The 25395-nt window shown below is 34.3% G+C and overlaps 1 protein-coding gene across 4 annotated transcripts in view; it reads right to left on the reverse strand.

The window, feature by feature from the left end:
- Positions 1–25395, reverse strand: part of LOC150098752 (mitochondrial inner membrane protein Mpv17-like) — a 138304-nt gene that overhangs the window by 59733 nt on the left and 53176 nt on the right. For all 4 annotated transcript variants that reach the window (XM_090405137.1, XM_090405136.1, XM_090405139.1 and 1 more), the window contains one exon: positions 12692–12784. In XM_090405137.1, coding sequence (XP_090261263.1) covers positions 12692–12784 — 93 coding nt within the window. The remainder of the gene's footprint in view (positions 1–12691; positions 12785–25395) is intronic.

Genomic DNA, 25395 nt, shown 5'->3' on the forward strand with positions numbered 1-25395 from the left:
TGCAAATGAAAGATTATGCAAAATAAGAATCAGAACAAAATTTTTTCGTTTATGAGTTATAAATGCTCATGAACCAACAGAAGAAAAAGGATGAGATATATATATATATATATATATATATATAAAAAGGTATTTTTTCTGTAAAATAGAGATGCTGTATGATTCAACACCATCTAATGACAAAAATAATTATTGGAAATTTCAATGCCAAGATTGGACAGGAAGATATATATAAAGAAACAACTGGTAAACATAGTCTACATATCCAGTCTAATAATAATGGAGAGAAACTGATAGATTTTGCTATAAGTAAAAAAATGGTTATATCTTCTAAATGCTTTCCTCATAAAGACATCCATAAAAGGACATGGATATCCCAGACAGTACAACATTTAATCAGACTGATCATGTGTTTATAGATAAAAGATCAGCATCGAGTATTATGGATACGATATAGGGAAGCTTGTGTGATTCAGATCATTACCTGATCAAAATTAAGTATAAGTGCAGCATCTCAGTAAAAAAACAAGAAAGAAATGAAAGAGCACTAAGGTTTAATTTGTAGATGCTTAAAGAAGAATAAAGTTAAAATCAATTTTTTCATTATTATTATTATTATGATTCAGGCCTCCATGGAGTCAAAAGACTCATCATGGGAAGCCCTTTCTAGAAAACACAAAGTCTATCATACCACTCCTTGAACTCACTGACTGTTAATACTCCCACCACTCTATCAGGCAATGCATTCCGCTGTTCAACCACCTTCTGTGCACAGAAACCACTCCTCACTCTCTCTTGCTCACAGCTTCCTTTCATAACTTCCAGGGATGGCCCCTTGTCTTCGCTCCTTTCCCTCATTCCACTAACTCCACAGTGTCAGCTATGTAACTACCTCTCAACAGTTTAGGTCTCAATCATATCACTTCTCCTATCTACCAAACTCTGCAGTCAACATTCCCTCAGCCTATTCTAAAAAGTAACATTGTAGAGTGCTGAAACCATCTTTGTTATCTGCCTCTGTACCCTTTCTACAGTTAATATATCCTCTTCAAATCCTGCAGACCAAATTTGAGAACAATAGTCCAAGTGTCGTCTGATCAGAGTCTTATACAACAGAATGATAACTCTTTTATCTCTGCAGGTCAGCATCCTTCTCAGTATTGCAGCAATCCTCTGGGTTACCTTCACCACCTTTGCAATATGTTCCCTGAATTTCAGTTTTCTATCAATCATCACCCCCAGATCTCTTGTCTCCCCCTACTTCCTCCAGTACAGCTCCTCCAATCGAGTATGCAGCCTCCCATCAATGTATTCCAAACTTCAAGACTTTATATTTTGCTACATTAAACCGACACCCCCATTCATTTGTCCATCTGTCTAGTTTATTCAAATCCTTTTGCAGGGCTGCCACATCTGCATTATTACTAATAACCCTTCCCAACTTCACATCATCTGCAAGCAACTGAATATTTCCATGCAATCCACTGACAGTGTCATTGATATAAAGGTTAAACAATACAGGTCCCAGTACTGAGCCCTGTGGGACCCCACTTGTAACCTTCTGTCTCCTTGATACTGCCCCACCATACACAACTGTCTAATACCTATCATGTTCCCTGAATTTCAGGTTTCTATCAATCATCACTGCTAAATCTCTTGCCTCCCCTACTTCCTCCAGTACAGCTCCTCCAACAGAGTTTGCAACTTCCCATTGATGTATCCCAAACTTCAAGACTTTACATTTTGCTGCATTAAACTGATACCCCCCCCCAAAACTGATGTCCCCCCAGAGAGATGCTCATCTTTCCAGTTTATTGAAATCCTGTTGCAGGGCTGCCACATCTGTACTATTACTAATACCCTTCCTGGCTTCACATCATCTGCAAACAAAAAATTAAAGAAAACATAGAAGCCAAAAATAGCAAGATATAGAAAGAGGCTGGACATATATGGATTCTAAATACTGCAAAAGAAATTCTTGGATACAAAAATAAGCAAAAGAAAGGAAACTGGTTTGAAGAAAAACATGCTCAAACAATAATAAAAAGAAATAAAGCATGCAAAGAATTTATGGCAAGACCAACTAAGATTAAGCCAGGAAAACATAAGAATTGAAACTGTAGAAAGAAAGAAAAGACTAGTCCTCAATGAAAAAATATGCACAAATAAAACAAGAAATGAAGAACAAGGGTGACTGTCAAAGGAAGAAAAGATTAGTCCTTAATGAAAGAATATGCACAAACAGAACAACAACTGAAGAACAAAGGTTAGATAAGCATATAACATAATTAAGCAAATTCAATGATATAAGCCTGGGCTAGGTATATGCAAAGACAGACAAGGGAATATGTCAACAAACAAAGAAAAAAAAAAAAAACTGATGGAGAGAATATTTCCATGAGTTACTAAATAGAAACATTATTTCTGCAACTCAAAATTATACGCTTGCTCATACTGTAGAAGATGTATCTGTAGAGCTATCATCAACTTAAGAACTTAGTGGTAATAACACATTAGTATATTCATAACACATAGTATATAATAACACATTAGCATATTAAGGAACAATAAATCCCTGGGAATAGATAAAATTCCATTTTCTGAAAGCAGAAGAAACTAGAAAACAAAATATACAAATTTATTTTAACCATATAGAATAAAGAGCAAATGTTGAAAGAATAAAGAAAGAGTCTGAAAAATTGAAATTTATTAACATTAAAATAGTAGTAGTAGCACAAATGAAAATATAATACAATAAATGTAACAAGTATTTAGAACAACAATACAAGTGATAATAATAAATAGTAAAAAGTAATACTACATATGTTAGTGCAATTGGAAGAACAGTACATTGTGCCCTTCAACTGGAAAAGGCCTAAGTTCAATTGTCATTGCCACAAGAGGGATCTTTATATATTTTTTTTTCAATTGAATGTGAGTTAGCTGATCTCATATGGAAGTGGCAGGTTTTTCATCCCACATACAGAAAAACTGGCCCTGAGAACACACCCAACTTACAGACAAAAAAAATACTAGTAGTGGCACTAAATGATGTTGGTATAGATGATGATGGTAGTGACAGTTCGCTATAGTTGGTGGAGACTGAGAATTGTAAAGTAAGTTTCCTCTCTCCATTAGTCTTTAAACTCCTTGGAGGTGTTATGTAATAATAATATTTATAAAAAATATATATATCTTACAATTATTTTTCGAGTGCAATGTTGAGATTGATAGTTAAAGAAAAGACTTAGAAATAAAGAAGAGAAAATGGAAATAGATTAGAAGGAACTGTACAATGTTTGTAACCAAGAGCCGTAGCTATACTGATTGCTATAAAAATAAAATGCAGGTGATACCAGTCACTAAAAAATTAAATACACACAGAATATAACTGAGACATAATATTTAGATATAACATTTAGAGTAATTTTCTATAATATGCATTTAAAATAAAAGTCAACATTATTTAGTCCCATTTGAGGTTATGTCTCAATCTTTTGCTAAAAGTGTATCCTGATGTTACAGATTTTATTGGAGCTCTTTATTGCTAAGTACAGTGGTATCTCGCTAATCCGAACCTCTTTAGTCCGAATCCTCCAGTAATCCAAACTGCTTTTAAATGTAATTTCCCAAAATTATGACTTTACCACATCAATAAAAAATATACGTTTGAAGAATGTAGCATTCTCAGTTGCTACTGCTTGGGAAGTCGTCGAACCTGAAGCAATTCAAGCGTCAAGGAAAAAACTGTGGCCTTCTAGAATTTACCAAGATAACTATGGTGATACACAAAAAGAGGAAATTCAAAACTTGCATAATTTGGTTAAAAATATAAATCCAGATGTTGAAATTTCACAAACAGATGTTACGGAATGGGTTACAGGTAGAACCGAAAGTGAATTCAAAATCAAATCAGATGCTGAAATTATAAATATGACACTACAGAATGAATTAGAAGACTATGATGATGATAAAGAACTCAAAGAAAAAAAAAAGCAAAACATGAACAGGCAGTTGACGGTTTTAATACGTGTATAGAATGGGCTAAGTAGAATGACACGCCATTCCACAAAATTTGACTTCTCCATTGCTGCTGCCTTAGTATCACCACTTCTGGATCTGGCTCCCACCAACGAGACCTCAATAAAGGTCAAAACCGGTCTGGGTAGTGACCCCTCCCTTAATGCATAGCATTATACATGCTTGCAAGGAGATGTGCTTTGCATTATGGAAGATACTGAGACAAAGAGTGATAAGAGCTTGGTCCACCTTTACCACGAGTTGCCTCAGTCCTGAAGATACGTCAGGCGCAAACTTTGTTTTCTTACACTTGGATAAAGGATTAACTAAATTTATTAATAGTTAAAGACACCAGATATCATTAAACATGACATGTAGTGAATGTGCAGTAAACCACTCAGTATTCAGCATGAAACTTGTAGCTCAAGTTGGATATTGTGTGGTTATTAACAACCAGATATTGCACAAGTTCTTGTATTAATGGTGCTCCAGAAATACAACTTAAATCTATTAACCACACACACACACACACACACACACACACACACACACACACACACACACACACACACACAAAAAAAAAAGTTACTCACCCAAGTTATCGTTCCACTTTACATAAATATAATTATAGGTGATTTTTTTAAAAAAAAAGAAAAGGTGCCAAAATAAAGTAACATATTCTTCAATTCTCACTATACATTATAAGTAATTACACAGAAATATGCTTTCCTTTAATGTGGGGTTAAAGTGTATGCTTGCAACTCAGTTTGTGTTTTCTTTTGCTTATTGTTCATAATAAAGGATGAATTTATGTAAATTTCCCATAAACAATAATTTAATAGGAAAGACGTGGAGCCAGACTCACTTTTCATGATGCACTCAGTCGCATGATCAGGTCTTTGACTTGTTTGAAGATAACTATTTTTTAAATAACAATATTTAAAAACATCATTATTTACAATTTTCAAGCATTTGATTGCAGTAGTTAATTCATATTGTGAGCTGAGAAAATAAATTTAAGACAATACTGTATTATAATTTGGTCCCTACTTACAAAGACATCTGCGATACGTCTTTTGTTTATTGCACCAAATTGATTTTGAATATTGGTTTCACATATAAATACAACTGAATATAGACGCTAGACAATCTTGTGCCTATTTCCTTTCAGCCAAGAAAAGTTGCCAATGGCGTGTATCAGCTATTTTGTTTGCGTTTGCACAAATTCATCATTATTTTTAAAATAATGATGAATTTGATCCAGCAAACCACCCTCGCCCAAAAAAATTGGCAGAAAAACGATGCTTTCTGATTTTTAATTGGTACGTTAAGGGGTTAAGAGATAAAGGTGTCATAAGAATAAGATATATAGATGTACTACAGTATTTAATTAGATTATATCAAATTTAATTTGTGTTTATAATTACTGGCTTATGTTAATGAAATTATACTGTGAGAAAAGTACAATTAATATTTTTTTAAATAATAGATTATCTATGGTATATTGTTCTGATTACTGTAGAATATCATCATCATAACGCTAATTACGGGTATAGACCATATTGATCTGTTCTGGTCTCATTATCCATCCAATATCCTTTTTTGAGGTCTACCCTGCCTTCTCTTTCAAATTGGCTTATATTTTAGTATTTATTTAGGATGTTGGCCATTTTGTTTATAATTGTTTAGTGTTTTTCTTCTATTGATTTTGTTTTTAGTTGTTTTAAAATGTCTCCGTTCCTTTTTTTTGGTCTAATAATGTGTATTTTGCAGTTCTTCTCATAAATCTCATTTCACTTGTTTTTATTATTTGTTTATTGCCCAAATTTCACTACCATATAACAATGTGGGCACTGCTAAAGTATCGTATAATTTCAAGCGTGTTTCTTTTTGTACTATATTTGGATTGAGTGTTCTATTTATCAGGCCTATAATCTGTAAAATTTAAGTTTTTAATTTTAAGCTCTTTTCTCCTTCATATGATATTTCACATCCAAGATAACTTAAAGTATTTATCTGCTCTATTATTTTATTATTAATAACTAGTTTACTTCTAACTGGAGTTTGTCCACAAAATGCCATTGTTTTAGTTTTATCTATGGAAATTTTCATTCCAAACTGTTCTACTATAACCATTTAAATTATATACTGTATTGCTCTTTGTAAATTATCTTCCTTATCTGATATCTGATCATCTGCAAATAATAGCGTATTTATTTTGTTATTCTGAGAAATTTCTATACCTTGATTATTTAAAGTATTCCACTGTATTAATATTTCATTAATGTAAATATTGAAAACTGTTGGAGACAGAGGGCATCCCTGTCTTACTCCTTGGTTTATAGATTGTTTTTCAGAAAATTTTTCATTTATTTTTATTTTATTATCTTTATATATATTCAATATTGCACGTAGTAAAATATTAGGTATATTTATTCTCTGTAATATATGAAACAGTATATATCTTTTTACTTTGTCAAATGCTTTTTCGTAATCTATAAACAAAAGATGAGTTTCTAAATTAAATTTTCTTCTTTTTTCTATAAGTAGTTTTAAACAGAAGCTGCATCCATTGTAGAGCATCCATTTCTAAATCCATTTTAACATTCTAATAATATTTTTTCACTGTATATATGTATACGAAGTTCTTTCAATATATAGCCAGCAAAAGAAAGAATGATTATGGAAGGATGACATTGATTGGAGAAAATGGTATAAAGACAACTGTTGCAGAAGATGTGGTGGAGATACTTAATGAGCAGTTCATAAAGATCTTTCAATATTGTGAATGTGACTTCATGGAGAGATTGAGAGCAGTTGATGATGGGGAGGAGAGACTGACTTTAAGTAAGCAAGAGGTGTATGGGGAATTGAGCAAACTAGATGTTAATAAGGCTGTGGAACTTGATAATATATCATCACGTTGAAGGAATGTACCAGGGAGTTGACACCTGCCTTGACGTATTTTTTTAATACGAGTCTTGCACTCGGTCAAGTTCCTAAGGAGGGCAAGATTGTGCCACTTCATAAAGGAGGTGATCGAACTCAAGCATCAAACTATAGGCCTATCTGTGTGTCAGGTGTTGTGGTTAAGTTGTTGGAGAAGCTTGTGAGAACTAGGATCCAGAGTTGGGTTGATAACAAAGGTATAATCTTTGATGGACAGCATGGATTTGCTAAAGGGAGGTCATGTTTTAGTAATCTACTTACTTATTACAATAAAGTGACTGCTTCCTTGGACAGAGGAGAAGGATACACAGTAATATACTTGGATTTTGCAAAGGTTTTTGATAGAGTAACTCATGATATGTTGACAGTCAAACTAGAGCAGATGGGGTTGGATATTAGATTAGTGCATTGGATTGGAGACTAGCTTTCTGATAGGTGTCAACAAGTTGTGTATGGGGGATCGATATCCAGGAAACGGAAAATCACTAGTGGAGTGCCTCAGGGGGTCTGTTTTAGGTCCATTACTGTTAAACTTGTATATTAATGATATTGGTGAAGATTTGGATGGAGATATTCAGTTGTTTGCAAATGATGCAAAGTTGGGACGAACCATGAAGTGTAGTGAAGATGTTGTGGCCTTACAGGAAGACTTGAATAGATCGAGTGATTGGGCACAGGAATGGGGATGTGAGTTCAATGTTGCAAAATGTAGGGTTTTAAAATTTGGAAAACAAAGATGGGATGCATAATTTATGCTTGATGAGGATATATTGTTGGAGGTGGAGGAAATAAGAGATCTGGGGGTGATAGTAGATAACGATCTGAAATTTAGGGGACACATAGCCAAAATTGTGAAGACAATACAAAGGCTTCTGGGAATGATGCAGAGGACACTGACTTGTAGAAGTAGGGAGATTCTTGTTCCATTGTATAAAGCTTTGATTAGGCCACACACATGGACTATTGTGCCCAGATTTAATCACCTGGTCTTCAGGCGACCAAATCTGGGAAGGAAGTTGGATGTTGGAAGGGGTCCAGAGGCGACTGACTAAGGTGGTTTCTAAGCTCTGGAATGTCGAGTATGAGGAAAGATTGAGAAGATGCAATTTGCAGAGTCTGGTGGACAGGAGGAAGAGGAGAGATATGATAGAGACCTACAAGTTAGTAAGGGGTTGTTACTGGATCAATGCTGGAGAGGTTCTACAGAAAATAGTGGGAGATCAAGGGAGAACCAGAGGTCATTCTTGGAAACTCTATAAAGAGGGTGTGAGTAGGGAAGTGAGAAGCAGGTTTTTTTCATGCAGAGTTGTGAATGATTGGAATGCCTTGCCTGAGAGTGTGGTGTCATACAGTTCAGAGTTTATCCCATCTGTCCTGCTGATTTGCCATTTTTTATTTTATTTAGGTTGTCCTTTAATTCTTTCATTGTTATTCTATCATTTAAAGTATTTTGTAAGTTTCTGGTGTAATTATTTTTGATGCCGGTATTATCCATCCAAAGATCTGTCAAGTAATCCAAGAATTCTTTTACATCTATTTCACAATTTATATTTGCAGTTTATCTATTCATGTGTTTTTAGTATTTTATATGCATTGGATCTTATTTTGTATATGTCATTTTCTAGATATGATACAAACTTTTCCCAGCTTTCTCTCTCTCTCTTTTGGCTATTGCTTGTCTTTTTTTTTATATTCAATTTTATCTTGTTTATTGCTACTTAATCATCTTTTAAAAGCCAGCTTTTTATTTTCAATTACTGCTTTTATTTCAATGCACCATATATGTAATTTTTTATTTTTATGATTACTTAAATTAAGGGGATATTAAATCCCACATAGTTTTAAAACCGAATAAGAAACTCAAGGATTGGAATCAGAGAGTTTCTTGCCGAATATAGTAAACTATAAAGTATCGGCAATTTTCATTGCTGAAATGAAGCTTATTAGCTCTTTATACTTAAGTATTTTTATGATATTTTTTGTGTGTTCCTAGACTTTCATATGCTGCTGATACAATAATTTCTTTTATATTATGTCATTCTTTCTCAATGTCTTCATTTTCTTGTATTTTTTCTAAGTAGTTGTTAATTCTCTGTTGGTATAAATTTCTTATACTTGAATCATTTAGTAGTCTTACTTTGTAATTAGATTTTGTTTCTCTAGTTTGTTTATTTTTTTATATTTTTTGTATCCAGTTTGGTAGAAACCTTAGTTTTGCCTGCACTAAACAGTGATCTGTGTCGATTTCTAGCCTTCTTCTGACTTTAACATCTAGGAAGAGGTTTGCTGCTTTCTCATTTGCTATAAAATAGTCTATTATTGATTTTTGTCCTCATGCACACCATGTATATTTGTGTATATTTTTATGTTTGTACAATGTATTCATTATTTTTAAATTATTATATATTATATAATCAATGAATCACTTTCCATTTTTGTTTGCTGTTGATTCTCCAAATTTTTGTATATTATTGTTAATTTTTTTCATTCCTATTCTGGCATTAAGATCTCTGGCTATAATTATATGGTCTGTTTTATTTAATTTTTCATATAATTTTCCTTGTAACTCTTTGTAAAAGTAATCATTTTCTTCTTTTACTTCTTCAGGAGTATACACTCCAACTACTGTTAAATTTTCTTTATTTAATTTTTATCGCACTTCTAATATTCTTTCATTCCAGTATGTATGAGTTATTTTTGCTTTAATTGATTTATTGATCCAAATCATTACACCAGCTTCTGCATGTATTTGTTTGTCCACTCCACTATATATATATATGATATTTTAATTAGCTGTTTATTTCGTTCCTTTAAGTTTCCTTTTTGTTTCTGTAAGAACTGCAATTTCTATATTTTTGTCATTTAAAATTTTATCATTCTTCTTCTTTATGTGCTGTGATTCTAATGTTCCATGCAGCATATTTCACCACATTTTTCTTTTTCCAAAAGAAAAATAACCTTTTCCAGTTTGTGTTCTTTTCCCATGTTTTCTGCCCAGTTTAGATTTTGTTGAGACTTGAAAGTAACATGCGTTTCCCTATGTTAAGTGACTAGCATGATGATAGGTATCCTAGTGCCACCTTAAGACGACTAGGCTTGCATTTTTTTTTTTGGTAGATAGTGGAAACTACAGTTTAAGAGGAAAGAGTCACCCCTTCATCTTTGAATTGCTCTAATAGCACTGGGGAGGGGGGGGGAGTAAGAAGTAAGAGAGAGTATAGGAAAGAGGAGTAGAAGACCAGTCTACAGATATGATATACCAAGTGCATATTGTAGGAAGTAAGATCAGGTAGAATACGTGTAAGGCTAATACTGAGCTAAATGAATGCATTGATTTCATTAAAAATTTATTGGTGATTAGATGTACTCATGAGATTTAAAGCTTTGATGTTTTCTCATAGTTCAAGTTCGACATTTATTTTCAAGTAAATGCTGCAACTATTACATGTAATGGCAGCTCATTTTTCTCACTTCACAACAAATGAAAACTGGAAGTGTGATGTATAGTGTAGCATGGGTGGAGTAAAAAGAACAACTAATATTGCCATGAAGAATAATGAGGTTTGTTTGGAACTCAAAAAACAGATATATTATGAAGTCTCATACAGAAAGAAAAACATTTAAAAGTTATTAATTGCTATGTTATGACAATGATGACAGAACAACTGTTGAAATGAAGAAGATAAGGTAGGCTAACTTTTTAATCGCTATGAAAAATACAAAGTCTTTCATGACAGTTCGTATTAATGTAGAAATAAAAATAAAGTTCTGGACCTTAAAGGAGATAAAAGGACAGAAGAAAGCTATGATGAATGGTTTACTTTATGACTTTAAAAAAAAAAAAACCTGAAACTAAAATTGAAAGTGTTTTTGCAATTCTTTAAAAGGGAATGCTGATTCTTTAAAAGGGAAAGTTTTATTTCCAGAGAGCTAGAAATAAAACTTCTTTAATAAATTTGTTGGCAGCCAACCAAGATTAATAGCTTGACAGTAAATGAGATGATATTTTAAAAATGCAAAGTGCAAATTATGCAAAAAAATAAAAAAAAAAAATAAAAAAAAAATAAAAAAAAATATATATAGATTGAATGCATTTAGAACACGGCTAAAAATTCACTTGCCACTTGTCTCTGATCATTCACCTGTGGAGAATGGATTTCTGGAGTCCAGGGATAAATAACCACATATAATATTATATGTGGTTATTTATCCCTGCTACAAGTCTTCTAGATATTTAAGATATTGAAATATCTTAGTTATGTTCCATTATTCAAGTCTATCAATATCACATCCTAGCATTAATTAACTGCACTGTTTCCTGTAGCATGAAAGCATGTGCATGTCACTTTCTTTTTATTTGTTTGATTTTAGCATTTCTCTCTTTATACAATACTCTCTTGAGTACTTGAAAGATCATATTTCTTGGAGCAGGTAGTATTTATAATGGGAAGAGATACCAGAAACTAGATCTCAAATCTCAGACACCTTATAGAGAAATCAAGAGAATTCAATAGCTGTACTTAGTTATGCTTTGCTGACTACACCAAAGTCTTCAACTGCATAAATTGGAAATTGATGTCTCTAGGTTTTCAGAACATCTTATCCAGTTAATGTCAACTTTACAACAATAACAAAACTGCAGTCATATTATCAGATTAGTTCTGTTTAAAAATTAGTAAGGTTGTATGCTATCTCCTGGACTCTTCAATCTCTGTGAGTAAGGAGATAATCCAGAGATCTCTGGATGACTGGAAGAAAGGCATACTGATAGGCAACTCAAGAATCACCCACTTAAGATAAGCTGATGACATAATAACAGAAAATGAAAATGACATGAATAAACTTCTTGGAAGAATAGAATGGCATAGCTTGTCAACATAAAGACTCAAGATTGGCATCAATAAAACAAAGCAATGATCCTAAATAAGAATTATATGGAAATACTTCAGAACAGCTTACTAACAATAATGCAGTCGATCAGTTTATCAATATGGACACATTGCTCTCTAACAAAGGGAGTCATATGGAGGAAGTAAGAAGAATTACAATAGGGAGATCTGCAATGACTCAGCCCACAAAGATCTGGAAGAATAGAAAAATATTTATCAACATAAAGATCAGACTGGTCAGATCTCAGGTTTTCTCTGTGGTTTTTTATGGCTCAGAGTTTTGGACACTGAACAAAGCAATTAGAATAGATCAATGTTTTGAAATGTGGACCTGGATACTTCAAATTCCTTGGACAGAGAAAAGAATCAACCTGAGTATCAGAGGTCAACTGAATTTTGAAATGGGTCTCTGTAGCATGGTAGAGAAAAAAATCCTCAGATATTTTGGACACATCTCAAGAAGAAAGAGAGGCAGAGAACACTGAAAAAACTTTTCATGCAACACAAGATGCCAGGAGCTAGAAGAGACAGGCTCCTATGGGAAATGGATAGATTAAATTGCTGGACTAAGGTTGGAGGATGCACTTAAAATGATACAAGAGACAGATGATGAAAATTAACACAATTGGTCAACAAGTTTTCAGCTGTGGTGGAGATTGACTGAGAGAGAGAGAAAAAGTATACTGAAACTTGCAGCCCACTGATTTCTGAAGCATACTGGACATTTAAATAACAGTTACTGTATGTAAAAACTAATAACTTTAAGAAAATATTAGCTATTTGGTAAGAAAAAAGTTAATATTGCTAACTGAAAAAAGTAAACTACATATTACCTGATCCACAAACATCTTTTTCAGTCCTACTGCAGACCCCTGTGCTCCAAAAAGCCTCTCCAAACATGTGTACCAAGTTTTAAGAACAGGTGCCTAAAAAAAACACTACATATTTATTTATATTATAAATTAAAATGTTTACTTATTCATATTTTGATGTTAGCATTGCCAAATTTACTAGCAGGAGCCCATATAGAATGAGGTTCTTGGAATTTTAGTAAATTTTTAAAATGTAATCATGGATGTTGAAAGTTTATTTTTCACTTGGTTAGAGTATAATAAAATTAGTTTAATCCTTTATCCAAGTGTGAGCAAACAAAGTTTGCGCCTGAAAGTATCTTCAGGACTGGGTTAAGGTGGTACAACACCAGGGCAACTCATTGCAAAGGTGAAGCTAGCTACCAACACTCCTATCTCAGTATCTGCTATAATGCAAAACACGTCTCCTTGTGGATATGTCTAATGTTAAGCATTAAGGGAAGGGCCACTACCCAGACTAGTTTCGACCTTTATTGAGGTCTCTTCAGTGGGAGCCAGGCCCAAGTAGAGATACCAGGCAGAAGCATTAGCAGGTCATCTCTACCTATAGGAGTTTGCCAAATGGTGTGCCACCTTTTTTTTAATAAATTACTCTGGATTTAGAGAAAGATGTTGAAAGTTTATTTTTCACTTGGTTAGAGTATAATAAAATTAGTTTAATCCTTTATCCAAGTATGAGCAAACAAAGTTTGTGCCTGAAAGTATCTTCAGGACTGGGTTAAGGTGGTACAACACCAGGATAACTCGTTGCAAGGTGGAGCAAGCTACCAACACTCCTATAAGGTGTTGTACCACCTTAACCCAGTCCTGAAGATACTTTCAGGTGCAAACTTTGTTTGCTCACACTTGGATAAAGGATTAAACTAATTTTATTATACTCTAACCAAGTGGAAAATAAACTTTCAACATCTTTCTCTAAATTCAGAGTAATTTATTAAAAAAAAGGGTGGCACACCATTTGGCAACTCCTATAAGTAGAGATGACCTGTTAATGCTTCTGCCTAGTATCTCTACTTGGGCCTGGCTCCAACTGAAGAGACCTCAATAAAGGTCGAAACTAGTCTGGGTAGTGGCCCTTCCCTTAATGCATAACATTAGACATATCCGCAAGGAGATGTGTTTTGCATTATAGCAGATACTGAGATAGGAGTGTTGGTATCTTGCTCCACCTTTGCAACGAGTTTCCCTGGTGTGTTGTACCACTTTAACCCAGTCCTGAAGATACTTTCAGGTGCAAACTTTGTTTGCTCACACTTGGATAAAGGATTAAACTAATTTTATTGTAATCATGGATGACATTCTATCTCTTTACTAAAATATTATTATTATCCAAGACCGCATGGAGTCAAAGACTCATCTAGGAGGTCCCTTGACCTCCTGAAATATGTCAGACAAAACTTTATATTTCTTCATATTTTGTGTCTTTTGTTCAGTTAACCAATGCATAATATTTCCTGCTGAATTGTAATTATTTTGATATTTGTGCCCTTTCAAATCAATAAGTACCCAGCACTTGCTATATCTTTTTGCATCTATTTTTGTTATTTATAACTGCTATATTATGAAGTCGCTGAAGGAAAGAAAAAATAAAAAAGTTTTGATATGCCTAAGATGGTGATAGCATTACTAAAATCATTCTAGAGAGGATCGTGGATTAGGAGGAGGACTTTTTTTTTTTTTCTCCCTGTGGGAACTGTAATCACTTATATAACATATCCATGATCCTCTACATTTTTTATGATGAACAGAAATTTGCATAAGAATAGTGGAATGCTCATTTCATTGCATTTTGTCAAAATGAGGCTTGCTATTAAAACAGCCATTCACCATAATTATCGTCCTTAAATTGTAAATTTTTAAGGACTTTTTTGATCTAAAGCTGTCACATCGCAGAGCTTCAGAACTTCTAATATAAAAATCTAGTAAACAAATACAATTTCTCTTTAAAAATATTATTCTTTTTTGTTTTAATATGATTCCCACTCATGGTACTGATTTATTACAGGTTTATAACCAAAAGGTTGTAAACCTATAATAAATGTAACTATAATATGTAACTTTAATTGTACATTAGTTTCATTAAAGTTACATAAATAAATGAAGATCTCCAAACAACTTGTCACACCCTATTAGCATTGATACAGTTCACCATTTTGAACAAATAAAGATAAGCTGGCAATTTGGGATTTAACCAACCAAAGTGTGCTGTATTAGTTTAAATCCCATATACAATTAGATGGTACAACATAATGAAATGCTGGAGGAAGTGTTACCATTCAACAAAGCTCCATTATTCTGTTTTCATCAGAGAAATAAGAGCAAATAGTTAAAAATATTGCTGTGAGCAATATTACATGGTTTGGCAGATTTGGGATTTGTACAGAGTTAGTAGCTATAAAGGTATGAAGTAGTATCTTGAGTGAAAAAGTACATCAAGTTTTTTCGCAGCTGCAGAAACTATGGCTAAGATGTGTTTGTGCCAGGAAAGGTTGGAAGTGTAAGTCAGTCCATGAAAGGAAATCTGATTGTTTTTGGATATCACGAAATTACTAAAGATTAGGAGAGGGGGGGAGGAAGTGAGCTCTTTCTTGCAAAGGATCAGTTTGCATTCAGCACTGAAGTTTACAATGCTGTCCTTATCCCACTGAGATATAGCTAAGAGATCAGAATTCAGGACAATTATCATGGTGGATCTTGAGGATTCCAGCAAATCCTCCTACAAGGTTTGTCAAATGAAAAGGAGGAATGGAATGGACTGTTATCTGCAAAACTATGGATAGGATTTGAAGTCTGTAAGAGCATTTCATTTATATACAGGATGGGATATCTGAAGAGAGAAAACCATCCACTATAACTCATGAGCAACCAGTGAGAAAGTTGGAGATCCAGTTGCACAGGATGAAAGGTAGACCATAGAGTGCTGAGCTCCTGTGCCAAACTTGATCAAATGCTTTTGAATTGTTGAGAGCAACCACGTAAGTGTCTCTGAATTTTTCCATGGCTTGAGTCCAGAAGTGGGTGGTGAAGGCTAGAAGATTGGCTGAGGATTGAGTAGTGGGATACATATTGTTGGTCACTGGTTAGTTGGTAGGTTTCCAGAATTTGGCTGTTGATGACCATTTCCATATTTTTGGAGAGAAAGAGATGAGAGTAACTGAACAGTAGTTTGTTGGATGATTTTTATAGCCTTTCTTTGGAATGGAATGGATGTGGGCCTGTTTCCATGCTGTAGAGTAAATACCAGTTGAACAAGATAGATTGAAGAGGTGATATAGGGCTTGGGTTATTTCTAAGGAACAAGTTTTCAACACAATAGGTGGATAACTAACAGAACTGGATGTCTTGTTTGCATTCAGTTATTAAGGATTCTTCTGATTTCTTTCTGGTAGAAGACTAGGAGTGACAGGAGAAAGCAATTCTGGATAAAGTGGAGGGAAGAAGAGACTTTGTCCTGTCATCAATGCAGGAATTAGAAGAGAAAAGTGATGCCCATAATTTAGCTTGTCTTTTGGTGAGGTGGACATGAGAGCAGTGGAAATGTTGATTGACAAAAGTTGTGCCCAATGGTTTTAGCAAAGGACCAGAAGGCTCAGCTGCCAATTTGACATTATACTTGTAAAAACTGTTAGCATATCCCCCCCTTTTTTTTTAATGTAACTTCAACCCACAAAAAGGTTATAAACCTACACCACATTTGTAAAGGGGGCTAGGATAAGGTTTTTGTTTTTGGTTTGTTTGTTTTAGTTTTTTTCTTTTTTCAAATTTAATTTTAGATAATTCAAAAATCCAGCTCACTCTAGAAACCAATGACCAAGCAACTTCATTAAGCATGACTGTGGTTTTACACTGCATAACAATATTCATCTTCCATTTAAAGACATTCACAAAAACTTAACCAACCAGGCTAGGCATAAAATAGTTTCACTATTAATAGATATAACTCTTAATATAAAAAAAAAAAAATTAAAAATTAAAAAAAATCCCTAAATAACATGTCTAGCAGGTAACAATAGATCACTCCAGTAGTTCATTATATTAGGGAGGTTTCTGGAGAAAAAATTAGCATGCATTATAAACCAATATATAAATTGACTTCCACTAACCAACTCATCTAAGTATGAGGCAATCAAAGTTTGCATGTGAAGTATCTTCATGAACTACACTACTTGTATACAGAAGCTGATGACTTCATTAGTTACCTTAATATCCCATAATGCAAAGCACACATCCTTTCCAGCATGCATTAAAGGGAGGACCACTGCCATCAGTTTATATACCTTTATTGAAGAAAGGTGATGCAAGGGAGTGCGAAAATTACAGAACTATAGCACTGATTTCTCATGCAAGTAAAGTCTTACTTAAGATCATTCAGAAAAGACTGGAACCATTCATGAAGAGAGAAATGCCAGATGAACAGGCATGATTTCGAAAAGGCAGAGGAACAAGAGATCAAATCGCCAATGTGAGATGGATAATAGAAAGAGCACAGGAATATCAAAATAATATCTACCTTTGTTTCCTTGATTATAGCAAGGCTTTTGACTCTATAGATCATGTGAAACTGTGGAATGTGTTAAGAACAATGGGAGTACTAGAGCATTTCATTATCCTTCTGAGGAATCTTAATTATGAACAAGAAGCTGCTGTCTGAATAGATCTTGGAGAAACTGAGCATTTCACATTAGGTAAAGGAGTGTGACAAGGATGTATTTTATCTCCGTACCTGATTAACTTGTACAGCGAATACATTTTAAGAATGGCAGGGCTGGAGGAGTCTTCAGTTGGAATTAAAATTGGTGGAAGAAATATTAATAATTTGAGGTATGCAGATGATACCACTTTGCAAAATGTAAAGAAGATTTGGAGGAACTTATTATGAAAGTTAAAGAAGAAAGTGCTAAATATTGTCTTAAACATAACTTCAAAAAGAAAAAAGTTATGGCAACGTGAACTTAATGATTTTGAAGTCGATGGGGAGAAAATGGAAGCAGTTAACAATTTCGTGCTCCTAGGATTCCGAAGGTTATTGTACTGAAGAAGTTAGAAGATTATTATTATTCGGAAAGAAAGCAATGACAAATTTAAGCAAGATCTTTAAAGATAAAGATATTAGTCTTGCAACAAAAATCAGAATTGTGAAAGCAATGATATTCCCTATGGTACTGTATGGATGTGAAAGTTGGACCCTGAGAAAGAGTGAAAGAAGGAAGATGGATGCATTTGAATTATGGGTTTGGAGATGCTTACTAAGAACACCATGGACTGCAAAGAAAACCAATAAATCAGGATGGACAGAATAAAGCCATATTGCTCCCTCAAAGCTATGATCATCAAGCAAAAATTGTCATATTTTGGACATATTATGCGAGCAAATGACAGTCTGGAGAAGATGATGCTTGCTAAAGTTGATGGAAGCAGGAGAAGAGGAAGACCAAGAATTAGATGGGTGGATAGAGTTAAAGAAGCAACTGGAATGCACTTGGGAATTATGAAAGATATGGCCAGGGACAGATCTGAATGGAGAATGCATGTTTCATAGAATCACCAGGAGTCGAAAACGACTCGATGGAACATAGCAACACTGCCATGATTGGTTTTGACCTTTATTGAGGTCTCATCAGTGGGAGCCAGACCCAGGAGAGAGAGAGAGAGATACAAAATATGAATGAATGCAGAAGTCATATTTTCCATATCTTCTTCTTCTTCCTAACATGGATTTAAGGCCAAGTGGCCTGTTCCAGTCTCATGCCATCTCTTTCTTGGTCTTCCAATTCTTCTTTTTCCACTTATTTTGTATCTGTATAATATTTTTGGTAGTCTGCTGTTGTCCATTCGATTTAAATGTTCTAGCCATTTTTGTTTATACTGTCTTATGTAGTAATTAATTGGTTTTATTTTCAGGGATTGTAAGATTTCTTCATTTGTTTTATGGTCCCACTTGGTATATCCATCTGTTTTTCTGAGAACTTCATTTCTGCTGTTTGAATTCATTTTTCATCTTTCCTTTTTATGGTCCATGTTTCGCTTCCGTATAGTAGAGTTGGTTTTATATAGTCTGATTCTAGTGTTTTTTTGTACTAGCGATGGCTTAAATATATTATATATTATGCCATTTACTTTGACAAAGTATGATATTTTGGTGTCTATGTCTTCTTCTTCTTCTTCGTATGATAAATCACATCCCAAGTATCTGAAAGTATTTACTTGTTCCAATATTTTATTATCTATCACTATTTTACTTCTTATTGGGTTTTCTCCTTTGAATGCCATTATATGTTTTTTCTTTAGATAGTCATATTATATTGTTTTGAGATATCATTTAACGATTTTAATGATCTTTGTAAATCACCTTCTGATATAGCTGATACTATTTGATCATCTGCAAATAGTAGTGTATCTTCATTTGTGGAGTTATTTGTATACCAAATGGGTTATACTGTTTCCAGATTGTTATAATTTTATTTATATATTATATTGAAAAGCAGAGGAGAGGGTACATCCTTGTCATACTACTCTTGATATATCTTTCCATTCTGAGATGTGTTCTAATTTAAGTGCTATTTTATTTCCTGTATATATTTCTTGAATGGATTGCAAAAGTTGGTTTGGTATGTTTAAATCAGTTAATATTTTAAACAATTTTAGCCCACTAATTTTGTCAAGGCTTTTTCATAATCAATAAAGGCCATTGTGTGTTTCTTCTTGAAATTCTCTTCTCCTTTCTATTAATAATTTTAAAGTAAAAATTGGATCTATGTAGGATCGGTTTTTTCGGAAACCATTTCGTTCTTCTAGTAGTTTGTCCTCTACAATACTGGTTAATATTCCTGCATATATTTTATATCCTGTATTGAGCAGACTAATTCCCCTATAGTTACTGCAATCTTCTTTATTTCCTTTTTTATAGATTGGGATAACCAGTGCTTTTTTCCAAGAGTTAGGAATTTTTCCAGACATCCAAACCACATTAAAAAATTTCAGAAGTCTTTCATTAAATTTTTGATCTGCATTTTTGTATAGTTCTATATATACAGGGTGTTCGGGATAAATTTGACATATTTATAATTAATTATATTTTTCCGTAAGTTACATGTATTAACACACACTTCTCTTCATTTAAAAGTTTGGACCCTTCTTCATTCATATACAAGATGTCAGAAAGGATGGATAGCTGGAACCCACCTGAATCATGGAAGAGAATAACTTGTATCATGATGATTCGTGCCCGCCATCAAAATAAGGATATTACGACTGCTGCCCAATGCTCCCTGAATACAGTAAAAACAATCAGGCATGAACTAGAGACTTGCAATGGTGACTACGAGGATGTAGCAAGAAGAAAGATCCCTAGCAGACGATCTGATTGCGTTCGTACAGCAGAATTCCTCGCAAATCTGCAGGAACAGGTGTTGAAGAACCCTGGCATTGGAATTCGGGCTTTGTTCGTGGAGTTGCTAACTGTAGTCAAGCCCTGGATAACAAGGGTAGCCAATGGTAGGCCGTATGTATGGCAGCAGGATTCGGCCCCTTGCCACACCTCTGGGAAAAGTCAAAAATGGTTGTCTGAAAATTTCTACGACTTCACCAGTCCAAATGTTTGGCCTCCAAACTCCCCAGACCTTAACCCCATGGATTATTTTGTATGGGGCGCAGTTGAAAAAGACACCAATCGCACTTCCAGTAATACAAAAGCCCAGTTAATGGATAAAATTAAAACAGTTTTTGCAGCCCTTCCCAGGGAGACTGTAGCATCAGCTTGTTCGAGGTTCCGAAGCAGAATTGAAGCTGTGATTGATGCTAATGGTGGTTATTTTGAGTAAATCTTGTTGATAGTATTGTAATTAACTCTGCCTGTAATGTTTTTTTGTCAATTCATTAAATTTAATAGATACAAAGAAGATTTTCTTTTTCCTTACGAAACTGTCAAATTTATCCCGAACACCCTGTATATTATCTTCTCCTGGTGTTTTCCTATTTCTCACCTTCTTTATTGTATTTTTCAGTTCTAACATTTTCTATTAGGTCATTCTTTGTTTTATAAAATTTTATTTCATTGTTCTCATCTGTCCAGAGATTTTGAAAATAGGTCACCTATTTTTCTAAAATCTATTGTTTGTATTTTTATCTTTTCTTTTATTTCTTTATTCATGTATTTTATTACTTTATAGGTTTTGGGTTGTGGCTTAAATAAATCCTTTTCTAGTTCTGTTAGGAAATTGTTCCATCTCTATGTTTTTTCCTTACTTCTCATTTTGAAATTGCACTATTTCTTTTATACTCTCTTTCTGCTTCTATTGTTTAGGAATTTAGCCATTTCTGGTAACTGTCCTTTTTTTTTGATTTTTATTATATTTTCCATTTCTTTGTCCCAGTCTCATAGTCGGCTTTTTCTAATCCATTTGCACTTTATTCCTAAAGTTACTGTTGTGAGAATTTGTTTCAAATTTCATCTTCTATGTCACTTGATTCATGTGTGATTTCTGTTTTTAAGTTTGTGCATTTTTGATATTGTTGTCTAACTTGGAGATCCTGTGATGAAGAAATTTTGTAGCTTGGATGGTAAGAATTTTCAATTTTATGTGTTTTTAGCCACTTTGGTTTAAATTGAATTTTTGCTGATACCAAATAATGATCACAGTTTAATTTAAAGCCTCAATATGCTCTTATATCTAAAATTAACTGTGCTATTTTAAAATTTGCAATAACGTACTCAATTACTGATTTGTATCCTCTGACTCTGACAAACCCCAACTCAACATCACCAGAGTTAAAGATTGATACTATCAACATAAGAAGCCTGAATGGCAAAGAAATGGAGGAATTAGATAAGTACCAGATCGACATAATAGGGATGACTGAAACAAAAAAGACCAAAACTTGTGAGATCTTTCTGAGCAATAAATACAAAATGTTATATTCAGGCAATGACAATCAAGGAAAAGAAGGAGTAGCCATAGTATTCAACACTAAATACGAGGCTAATCTTCTTGAATGGCAGTCAGTCTCAAGTAGAGTAATGTGGGCAAATATGAGAATGGGGAACTGGACAATGAGACTTATTTGTGCCTATGGTCCCACAGAAGGTTCTACTAAGGTAGAAGTAGAGGAATTTTTTGAGGCTTTAGAAAAAGCAACTGACACAATGAAAAAGTTGATCCTTGTTGGGGATCTAAATAGCAGAGTAGGAAATGATTGTGAGACATACAAAAATGTTTTGGGAAAATTTGGAGAAAAGAGCAAAGCTAATAATAATGGCAAATATCTGTTGGATTTCTGCTCAGGACATGGACTGGTTATTACTAACACCATGTTCCAACATAAAAATGTGCACAAATTCACATGGAGAGAAGAGGCTAGGAATAAGAAAAGTCTCATTGACTATGTTATTGTTAACAGTGATGTTTTCTCCCTGGTGCAGGACACCAGAGTGTACAGAGGATTTGAAATTTGAAGTGATCACTATTTAGTCTTGAGCAGAATAAAACTGAATTTCATATTGAAAAGAATAACATGTAAGAAAGTTTTAAAGCGAATAAAAGTTGAGCAGCTCACAGATGGGAACTGTAGACTAAAATACACAAAGATTATTGAAAAAAAAAAATGAAAGAGTTTGAGAACAGGAATCAAACCTTGGAGATTCAGTGGCAAACTCTGAAGAAAACATTGATTGATTCTGCCAGAGAGGCATGTGGTGAGGGTGTTTGCAAGGATAAAAAAATCAGAACTCCATGGTGGACACAGGAAGTTAAAGAGACAGTGAACGAAATGAAGAAAGCATATCAAAAGTTCCTATGAAATAAGTCAGCTTGGGCTCTTAGAGAATATAGAGACAAATGCAAGAATGCTAAACACTGTGTAAAACTAGCTAAACAAAAGTCATGGGAGGACTTTGGCAAGAATATAGAAAATAAATATCAAGAAGGTAGCAAAATATTCTGGAGGTTGTTGAAGAAGCTTAGGAATGGAGGAAAGAGTGCTGTAAAAGGAGTTAGAGATGATAAAGGTGACATGAAAACAGGAGAAAAAGATATCCTTGAAGTATATGGAGTAATTACTTTGAAAAACTGCTAAATGAAACAAGCAGTGATGACAGCACAGTGGTAAAAAACACTGACCAGGCATGCAGTCAGGAATACATATCCATACTTGAAGCAGAAAAAACCATCAAAGGCTTGAAACGTGGAAAGGCAACAGGAGTAGATGATATTCGACCAGGAATGCTGAAGTATGGTGGTATAAGAGTCTTACAGTGGCTGCACCGCGTAGTTCAGAAAACCTGGACAGAGGGACGAATTCCCGATGATTGGACTAGAGGTCTCATAGTACCCATATATAAAAGGGGAAATAGAACTGAATGTGAGAATTACAGAGGTATTTCCCTACTGAGTGTTCCTGGCAAGATCTATGCAAGTATACTTGAGAAAGGGTTGAGAAGAATTGTGGAAGAAAAGCTTGGTGAAGAACAAGCTGGATTCAGGCCAAATAGAGGCTGTCAGGATCTGATCATCACTTTACGACAAATAGTCGAGAAAGCATGAGAATATAGCAAAGATCTGTAATTAAGTTTTGTCGATTTGGAAAAGGCATATGACAAGGTGCCAAGAGAGAAGCTATTCAATATGCTGCAGTTATATCAAGCAATATTTAGTCTTTATTTGAGGTGTAGTCAGCAGTTAGAATTGAAGTACAGAATGGTTTAATGTTAAATCTGGTGTGAGACAAGGATGTACATTATCCCCTCTGTTATTCATTATCTATATGTCCTTTTAACAACAAAGATGTTTTATTAATGCTTATATTTCGCTGGTTTTCAACTCAGCATCATCAGAGCACAACACACATGTAAACGCGACAGTGAGTGAGTGAAACAATATAACTGCAAAAGACGAAAGATCTAAAGTCCTATTTTTGGCACCCTCTAACGGGGGAAAAAAAAAAAAAAAAAAAAAAGAAGCTGTTATCCAGGAGTTTTTCTTAGGATAACAGTCTCCCAAATTTTTGGCAAATTAATGCAACCATATTTGTTAAGGTTGGGAGAATTCTTCAAAGCCATTGCTGACTCAAAAAATAATCTTTCAGATCTATAACGACTCCTAAATAGCACATTTGTTTTCCTCCATCTAATCCTGTGTGAAGGAGTGTCCAAAGCGTGGTCTACCAGTCCCGACTTGCCATAGTAATAGTAGTGAATGTATCTTTCATGTTCTTCCAGGCGGATGTTCACTGATCTTCCTGTTGTGTGTGCTTCACCCTTTAGCACTCCTGGGTGTGCTAAAGGGTGAAGTTTATCCTTAGGCGAGTGGATCAGAGTTGCCAGCTTGACACGAGGTTTGAAAGTGGTGCGAAGGCCATGTTTCAACAATACTTTGGCTATCTTTTCCGATGTACCTCTGATATAGGGAATAGAAATGGTCATGGTGTATTCTTGTGTATTAGGGGAGGGCAGAGTAATAAGCCTATGTAGTATTTTATCTATTTTGTAGGGATTGTAGCCGTTGAAATACTGTTGGACTGGATGATGATGTGATTGTTTATGTAGGTATCTTCCTGTGTGTGTAGGCTTTCTGTAAATAGAAAAAGATAGTGCACCATCTGAAAGGCGGGTGACTAATGTGTCAAGAAATAGTAAACAGTTATTTGATTCTTTTTCTACTGTGAAGTGAATTTTGGGGGTGTTGGCTGTTTAGGTAGGTGACAAAAGCATCCAAAGTGTCTTGTCCATGGAGCCAGATGGCAAACACATCATCTACATAGCGTAACCACACTTGTGGCTTGTATGTAGCTGTGGTAAGTACTTTGTTTTCAAAGTGTTCCATGTAAAAATTTGCTAGCAAGGAGAGAGGGGGAAACCCATAGCAGTACCATTAATCTGTTTGTAGAATTCCCCCCCCCCCAATGTAAAGTAACCTACATTCATGGTAAATTGAAATAATTCAAAAATATCCGGGGGAATTTTAGCAGCAGTTTTAGCTGACCATTTCTATTCCCTATATCAGAGGTACATCGGAAAAGATAGCCAAAGTATTGTTGAAACATGGCCTTCGCACCACTTTCAAACCTCATGTCAAGCTGGCAACTCTGATCCACTCGCCTAAGGATAAACTTCACCCTTTAGCACACCCAGGAATGTATGAAGTTCCGTGTGACTGTGATTTGGCCTATTATGGGCAAACAGGAAGATCAGTGAACATCTGCCTGGAAGAATGAAAGATACATTCGCTACTATTACTATGGCAAGTTGGGACTGGCAGACCACGCTTTGGACACTCCTTCACACAGGATTAGATGGAGGAAAACGAATGTGCTATTTAGGAGTTGTTATAGATCTGAAAGATTATTTTATTGAGTCAGCAATGGCTTTGAAGAATTCTCCCAGCCTTAACAAATATGGTTGCATTAATTTGCCAAAAATTTGGGAGACGGTTATCCTAAGAAAAACTCCTGGATAACTGCTGTTTTTTTCTAAAGATCTAAAGTCCTATTTTTGGCTAAATTGGACTTTAGATCTTTTGTCTTTTGCAATTATATTGTTTCACTCACTCACTGTCACGTTTACATGTGTGTTGTGCTCTGATGATGATGCTGAGTTGAAAATCAGCGAAATATAAGCGTTAATAAAACATTTTTGTTGTTAAAAGTGTTTGTGGTGTTGTTAATACCGTGAA

This window comes from Typopeltis vanoorti, chromosome 15 (genome assembly GCF_054136105.1).
Source record: "Typopeltis vanoorti isolate ZY-2024b chromosome 15, IOZ_Tvanoo_1.0, whole genome shotgun sequence".
NCBI lineage: Eukaryota > Metazoa > Arthropoda > Arachnida > Uropygi > Thelyphonidae > Typopeltis > Typopeltis vanoorti.